This window comes from Suricata suricatta, chromosome 2 (genome assembly GCF_006229205.1).
Source record: "Suricata suricatta isolate VVHF042 chromosome 2, meerkat_22Aug2017_6uvM2_HiC, whole genome shotgun sequence".
Lineage (NCBI taxonomy): Eukaryota > Metazoa > Chordata > Mammalia > Carnivora > Herpestidae > Suricata > Suricata suricatta.
Genome location: NC_043701.1, coordinates 145,428,814 through 145,436,715, shown reverse-complemented (window position 1 = coordinate 145,436,715; position 7,902 = coordinate 145,428,814). Strand labels below are relative to the sequence as shown.

Here is a 7,902-nt window from a genome sequence, read left to right as displayed (position 1 = left end):
TATTGCTCATTTACTTATCTATGTTGTCTTTTCACTTTCTTGATGGAGTTTTTTGAAATGCAAAAGTTTTGAGTTTGATGAAGTTCGGTCTATCTAATTTTGTCACTTGTGGATTTGGTGTGGTAGCTAAGAAGTCATTTCCTAACCCCAGGTCATAAAGATTTAGTCCTGTATTTTTGTTTAAGACTGTTATGGTTTTCAGGCTTATATTAAGGTCCCTCTTCTATTTGTTATTGTTAATTTTTGTGGATATCCCATTTTCCTAGTGCCATTTATCGATGTTTAAGCAGTTCTGAAGAAAAGATAACTGAATTGGTGATTCTCTGGGGTGGTTTTTTGTTTGTTTGTTTTGATATACTGTTAACAGTTTTTTGTTTAAATATTCCTAGCCCTTCAGCATGCTGGCAAACACATGGAAGACTGCATTGTGGCCTCCTACACAGCGCTCCTTCTCGGGTGTCTCTGCCAGGAGAGTCCAGTAAGTAAACAGCTCAGGATTGTTTTATGTGTCTTAAAAAGATTCCATTGTGACAACTTTGTACCATTACCTAATTTACTTATGTATCACCTTAAAGTTTATTTTGAGAGAGAGAGAGAGAGAATCAGAATCACAAGTGGGCTCCATACTGTCCATCCAGAGCGTGACTGATGTAGGACTCAAACTAATGAACCATGAGATCATGGCCTGAGACCAAATTGAGATTTGGGTGCTTAACCAATTGAGCCACCCAGACACCCTTATTTGGTGAACTTTTAAAGTATTATTATTTCCTGTTCCCAAATAAGAGTACATTGGGTTTAATGAGAAAGGTTTTGGTTGACAGATGAATTTATTGAAATAGCTATGGTTGAAGTAAAAACATAATATAAAACCTATGCTAAGCTGGCTGCAGTCTCAGTGGGGCCAGGGGAGTTGGGGGAAGAAAATATCTAGTCAGTGATATTATTAAGGACTCAGATGATGGTCTTTAAGCTCTACTGCCCTCTGCGTGTTGTCTTGTGCTTGGTCTCCTTCTGGCCCCATACTGGCTCTAGCTACTAGTCTCATCTAGTTAAATAATGTCCTATAGAAGAAGGTGGCCTCCTCCTGTATATTTCTAAGAGCAGTGTTGTATTCTGTTATTTTTACCCCCTAGGATCCCTCCACACCCACTGTACCAAGTAGACTTCCTCTGACCTTGGCCAGCTTTGGCTCACATGGCCTTTGTTTGAACTACTTACAGGAAAGGAAAATGGGATTACTATGTGAGATTTAGATGATGATTTAACTAGAAGTATTAGTGTCCAGATGCTGAGACTGAGCCTGCATGGAAGCACATAGTTCTAGCTAATGGGACAGTCATTACGAGGACTTCTTAAGGGGGAGGTCTAGGGAAGAGCTAAATTTTAAAACAAATGGAAGTTCTTTTCCTTAGGAGTCAAGGGCATTCAGGAGGCAAGAATGGAAATTTATTCTGTAGTGAAAGGGTTAGTCAGCCAGCCTCTCTCCCTCCCTCCCTCCCTCCCTCCCCCTCTCTCCCCCTCTCTCTCTCTCTCTCTCTCTCTCTCTCTCTCTCTCTCTCTCTCTCTCGTTTTAATGTTTGAGAGAAAGCATGTGCGAGCGAGGGAAGGGATGGAGAGAGAGAAGAAAGAGAATCCCAAGTAGGTGCCATGTGGATGTCACAAATCCTGAGCTCATGACCTGAGCCAAAATCAAGAATTGGATGCTTAACTGACTGAGCCACCCAGGCACCTCGAGTTTGCTTCTCTTTTGTGTTAAATATGCTTTCTCTGATCCTTTCATGTCCATCTGTTCCATATTTATATTCTAGTCAAGCTCTGATCTAAATGCAGCCTTGCCTGCTCCGTTGTGGCCCTTCCTGGCACATGGCTTTCAAGATCAAAGTTCTCATTATGGCTTTAGAGGCCCTGCAAGATTTTTTCAGCTCAGCCCTTTTCTTTATTTCCTTAAATTCAGAGATTTAAAAAAATTTTTTTTAATTAAAAATTTTTTTAACGTTTATTTATTTTTTTGAGACACAGAGACAGCGCGAGCAGGGGAGGGTCAGAGAGAGAGGGAGACACAGAATCTGAAGCAGGCTCCAGGCTCTGAGCTGTCAGCACAGAGCCCGACACGGGCCTCGAACCCACGAACTGTGAGATCATGACCTGAGCCACCCAGGCGCTCCTGTGTTTAATTTTTGAGAGAGAGAGAGAGAGAGAGAGAGAGAGAACGAACAAGCAGGGCAGGGGTGGAGAGAGAGGGAGACACAGAATCCAAAGCAGCTCCAGGCTCTGAACTGTTAACTCAGAACCCAGCACAGGGCTCAAACCCACCAACCACGTGGTATCATGACCTGAGCGTTGTTAAGTTGGTTGCTTAACTAACTGAGCCACCCAGGTGGCCCTTTGAATTCGGAGATTTTAAGGACAAATGAGAAACAACTTATCAAGCAGAGGGGAAAGAGGAAGAGGCACATCTCAAAACAATGGGCATACTATTTGAATTTAACAATTTTTAGGTATTCTATTTTGCATACGCTCTAGTTTCATTTATATGAAAGAAGGATTTATATTCCTTCTTAAATAATGGGTCTAGAAATTAATTTGTGGTATTACCACATATGACTTACCTTTGGCCACTTTTCTGATGTATAACTTTCTATTCATCTGTATCTCTTATCTCTAAAGAGGTCATAAGGTCCTTAAATTGTAGGCATGTTGTGAATTCACAGAACCCTAGATGTCTTTTTGCCTTGGCGGATTATTACGATTAACCCCAGAAAGCTAGCTGATGCATAAAATGTAATGGAAATTGGTTTGCTGAATGTGTAGGTGGAGGAGACCCAAGAAAGCAGGTGGTTGTGTTACAGTAAAAGCTGCCTGTGGGGAGGGCTGCCTGCGGCGGGAGCCCAGGAGGTCGGGTCATCTTCGTGTCTCTGGTGCATTGTAATAGTCTCCTCACTAGTCTCTTTCTTGCTCTCTTGACTCCATTCCTGGAATCTTGGACACTACCACCATAGCTCACTTCCTTGAGACCACCTTTCTTGGCTCCCCATCATTTAGGGAATCATGACTTTGTTTATGGCTACAAGTAAAACTTCTGAATCTGTTATTCCCAATAGGCCATGCTGTTTCTCGGTTTTTTGTTTTTTTTTTTTTTTTTTAAGTAATCTCTACACCCAACACGAGGCTTAAATTCACAACCTCGAGATTGAGTCACATACTCTTCTGACAGAGCCCCTTTCATTTTTTTCTTTTTGTACTTGCTGCTCTCTGTTTAAAAATAAATGCTATGACTGTCCTTCCCGTGCCCCAGCCACTGTCTGTTGCATTATGTATTGATGGAAAGGGATTTGATTATTGAGGCTTTCACTCAAAACCTTGGATCTAATCATTTATCCTGTATCCTAGAAATCTCTTTTCTACCGAGGAGTCTTCATGGCACTGCAGTTATTACCACCACTGTGCTAGCACGCAGCTCTCCTAGAAGTTGCTTAAAGACATTCTTAAATGAGCTTTCATTTAGCTCTCTCGTTTCTGTCATGATTGCCCTTATAACATTCACCACTTCAGTATATTTTTTAAGCATTTTGTGGATTCTCTGTTTTAGGTGCAAGATTTACTTCGGAGTAAATGTGCTCAGCTGGGGGCCTATGGTAGCTTTCGGTGGGGAGGTGGTTCACTTAAGAATATGGGCGACTGATAGCGCATAACTTAGTGTAGTTATTTTAGTAGCATTTATTAGATCTTTTCTGAAACTGTATTCATACATTATTTTGTTACTTTATAATTTCAAAAGAACCCTGACAGGAAATTTTTTAAAAAGGGAGAGAGGGGACTAGTGGCAAATTTCTTAAAAGCATAGTACGTAATCCTGTTCCCCCCCCCCCCCCCCCATGGACCTCAAACCCAGATAACATATGTTCTTTAGTGATTTTTATTATAGGTGAACTTTCTTAAAAGAGCCTTTCCATTTATTATGAACCTTTAAAACAGGTCAAAAATGTAGTGAAATAGAACAGGTTTTTAAGCAAGTTATATATTTTCCTTGTAACAGATTGTGTGTGTGTGTGTGTATATATATTATATATATATATATATATATATATATAATCATTTGGGTGCTGCTTGCTAACAGTGAAGGGAAACACCTTAATGTCCTTTCCTGGCCTTGCTGACATTCTCTCTCTCATGAAACTAGATTATTTTTAGAAAGGTTTAGTGAATTCTAGAATCCTACATAGGAACATGAGGATTTTTCCCCCCATAAGGACCTCTGAGGACATTTTCAACTTCCCCCTTGTCTTCTTGACACCGCCCCCACCCCCACCCCGCTCTGCAGTGCATTTTGTTATCTCAGGCATTTTCCTCTGTACACTTACAAAAGCAAATATGGACACAAGTGTTTGATTGTAGCCTCTGCCGGTTTTACCTTTCTGAGGACGGGATGGAGTAGGCAGTGGACACACGCTGGCAGGTTTAGGAGGGTAGAAAAGGAAATTGCACATTAACTAAGGAGTTCAAGGACCTTGTGGAAGTTTGGAACAGGTGTGTGCCAAAACCAACAAGCCTGTGCAGGGGGCAGGCTCCTGTTTTCTGCTGCCTGACGGGTGTTTCTTTGATCTGTTTCCTCAGATCAATGTGACCACTGTGCGGGAATATCTGCCAGAAGGGGACTTTTCAATAATGACAGAGATGCTCAAAAAATTCCTAAGCTTCATGAATCTTACTGTAAGTAGCTTCTGTTGCAGCTTGTGTGGTCTTAAATACGATACTGTCATTAGACAGTAGAAATTAAAATGCACTGTGGCCATAATGAGTAGAAGCAAAAAGGAATTCTCTTTTAATGTGTTCCTTTTAAGGTAATTGTTCATTATGGCCAAATATATTGACATATTATCAAAGTCACAATTTAATCTTTGTATGTTCTGATTCATAGTGTTCAGTTTAGTAAAGCTAAAGAATTTAAGCTTTGAGCGCACGGTGATTGATGGTGGGCCCTTCTCTGTGGGCCCCTCAGAGTGGAGCTGTGCCAGAGGAAGCGCAGCCCCAAACCATGGCCCAGCCGCCTGACCTGTGGGCCGTGGGCACTGAGGGGGGCTGGACAGTAGGGGGAAAAAAGAGAATTTAAGCTTTGATTTGATGCTTGTTAAAATTTGTTCAATATTAACTGTTACTTCCTCTCTCCCCCTCCTCACCCTCCTTTCAGTGTGCTGTTGGAACCACAGGCCAGAAATCTATCTCTAGAGTGATCGAATACTTGGAACATTGCTAGCTGCTTTACCTTTGCTTCAGGTGCTCGGTAATGCTGGAGCTATTCTTAGACAAAGAACAGTCATGAAAGAAGTCCTTGAAGATATACCAAGAACATTCATCAGTATCATTCATGTTTGGATTTTTAAGGCCACCTGATTTCTTCGTCATGCATTCTGCATTTGCTAAATGACAGTTACTACATCAATCTGCAACTATCAAAAATGAGGGAAAAGGTTCAGGCTGTTAACAATTCCATGCAGTATTTAAATACACTTAACTTTGGCAGAGTTTATACTCTCCCCTGTTCTCTTGCTTCACTCCGGGCGAGTTTTAAGGGGAACATTTGTGCTGCTGTTAGTGCAACTGCTGTGTGTGTTGAGCCACTGTTGTCATGCCAGCCAGGTGCAGAGGCAGCTTAGCTACTGAGGTGTCGGATGTTCTGAGGACATTCTAGACAACAGCTTAGTTCCTTTTTCAGGCTCATTTGCTTTTGCTTTTTTGTTGAATGATTCCAATCGTAAATAAAGCTTTTAATAATTTTGTGAATTTTTTTTTGTTGTTGTTCCCTGAACTACTGTCTATATTTAAAATTAGATGGAATCCAAAGACACAAGGGATTAGTAGTATATTTTTTTATTTTTAATTTGGTTTGGGTTGTTGAACTATTTTTCACTTTTGAGACCATGACCATATTATCATACCATGATGAATCATAGTTATAGACACAAGAAAACAAACAACGGTTTGAGGGAATATTATGTAAGACGATGTGCCCTGTTAAAGGACGAAGCAAAATAGACAAACCCAGGGTAGTTTACGCTTAATGCTAGAGGAGGCTCTTGAAACGTCGTTTTGAGGGAGGACTCTCTAGATATATTTTCTAATGTTCAGTACAGTAACTTTAAGGAAGCTAAAACACCAATGTGGAATTCATGTTTCCAGATAATGTGTATATTCTTCTACAGAGTGACAGGATCAAATGCATAAACGCAAAGCCTTAAATTGCTGGTTCAGAGAAGATCCTATTTTTCGTTCAGATTCTTAGTTCATAGAACAGTGTGTTTGGAAAAGTCATGGAACACACAAAACACATTTTATATATTTAATTTCACAACATTGCAAATCTTTCTTGTGTAAATTATTGTTCCGACCACTGGTTAAACTTTTTTTGTTGATTGGGCCTGAATACAGGCTTTCTTTCCAGAGATCTCTTTTGTTAAGACTTTTAAATACCTTTCAGGTAATATATCATGTTTCTTCATTGGATTTGTAAAACTTGAAGCCATAAAAATATTAGTTTGGTGTGTATTGAGGAAAATACAAAGTCTAATTGTTACCCATTTAGACTTTGTTATTTCCTTGTATAAAGTGACAAATCGGGGCTCTTGTATCAGTGCCAGCTGTAATGTTTTTTAATGCAGTGGCTGCCTTCTATTGTCTTCCTATTTTTGATAATGCAGATTGTTGGGAAATCTATAAGGAAGTAACTGATTCCAGGCAAATTGTTTTCTTCCTCGTACCCACCCAACCCCCACCCATCACCTCTTAACAGTATAGTCTGCCAGTGTAACTTGGGAAGGACCTAGGTGTTATTTGCCCTGAGTATAAATGCTAGCGTAGCGAACTATTTTAAAAGTGTATCAGTAAATGATATCCATAAAATTGAATTAGTTAGATGTATTTTAATAATTTTACAATGCATTGATATTGATTAATCATTGGAATTAGGAAAAGAAATTTTTGGTTAAAAAACCTGACTTGTGGCAGATGGTGAAGACTCTTCTAAAATGTTTGGATGAGAACAATTGGGGCGAACTACAGTTTTCTGTTACACTGGTAATCATTTGAGAATTGATTTACCTCCGTGTTTAACAGTTTGTTTTGTTTTTTAAATAATAACTAATTGTCAAGCACTGATAGAGATGCAGATTTTGGTGGGGGTGGTGGGGGAGAAATCACCTCACCAACTGCAGTGCATTTGTGTGTTTTTAACCCTCAGAGAACTCTGCATTTTAGGGTACTTGAGGCTGACTTGCAAATTAAAGTTTTAAGGTAACCTTTTTTTCCATTGTAAATATTTCTGTAAATACTACCAATTGGAAATTAGAACAGTAGAGTACTTTTCTGAATCCAATCCTATTTTTATTTTATACAGTATTTCTCAGCTGTGATCTTTGGAGCAAAAGCCGACGGCAGGAAAAAAATAGTTTGTACCAGTTTCATGAAGTATGTCTTTGGGTTTTTGTAAATAATTTTAACTCAAATAAAATTGCTACTTTCAATACACATGTTGTCTTTAACATAAATCTATTGAACTGTTTTGGAGGAAGAAAGCTCATGAATGTGATCTAGCTAATGGGAGACATGATGTGTTACGTGAATTTCCTTTTCAACATACACATAAAACTTTAACCAATTTTTGTTAAACGTTATATACTTCTCTCTTTTTAATACTTATCTGAATGTCGACTCCTAACTCGGATTCATTAGGGATGGTGATTTTCTGCTTGTATATAGTTATGCTCATGTTGCATTTAAGTTGCCTTAGTACTTTTGCCCCTCTGAATATATGACCCAAGACTTTATTTCTTACAGCTGCTTTTTCAGTTTTGTTCTTAGAATCTGACATCTAAGTTTCCTGCATTGATTACCAGTGGACTCATC

At 39.3% G+C, this 7,902-nt stretch overlaps 1 protein-coding gene and 1 non-coding gene across 4 annotated transcripts in view; both read left to right on the top strand.

Annotated features, from left to right (window-relative positions):
• The window catches only part of WAPL (WAPL cohesin release factor), an 85,347-nt gene extending 77,823 nt beyond the window's left edge, over positions 1-7,524 (top strand). For 2 of the 3 annotated variants that reach the window (XM_029932054.1, XM_029932053.1), the window contains exons 17-19: positions 390-478; positions 4,618-4,713; positions 5,192-7,524. In XM_029932054.1, coding sequence (XP_029787914.1) covers positions 390-478; positions 4,618-4,713; positions 5,192-5,257 — 251 coding nt within the window. In that variant the 3' untranslated portion in view covers positions 5,258-7,524. The remainder of the gene's footprint in view (positions 1-389; positions 479-4,617; positions 4,714-5,191) is intronic. The other variant, XR_003905601.1, reaches the window with a different exon arrangement.
• On the top strand, positions 4,961-5,092 carry LOC115286182. Its single transcript, XR_003905926.1, has one exon. It is a non-coding gene; the product is annotated as a small nucleolar RNA SNORA42/SNORA80 family (small nucleolar RNA).
• Positions 7,525-7,902: the final 378 nt, after the last annotated feature.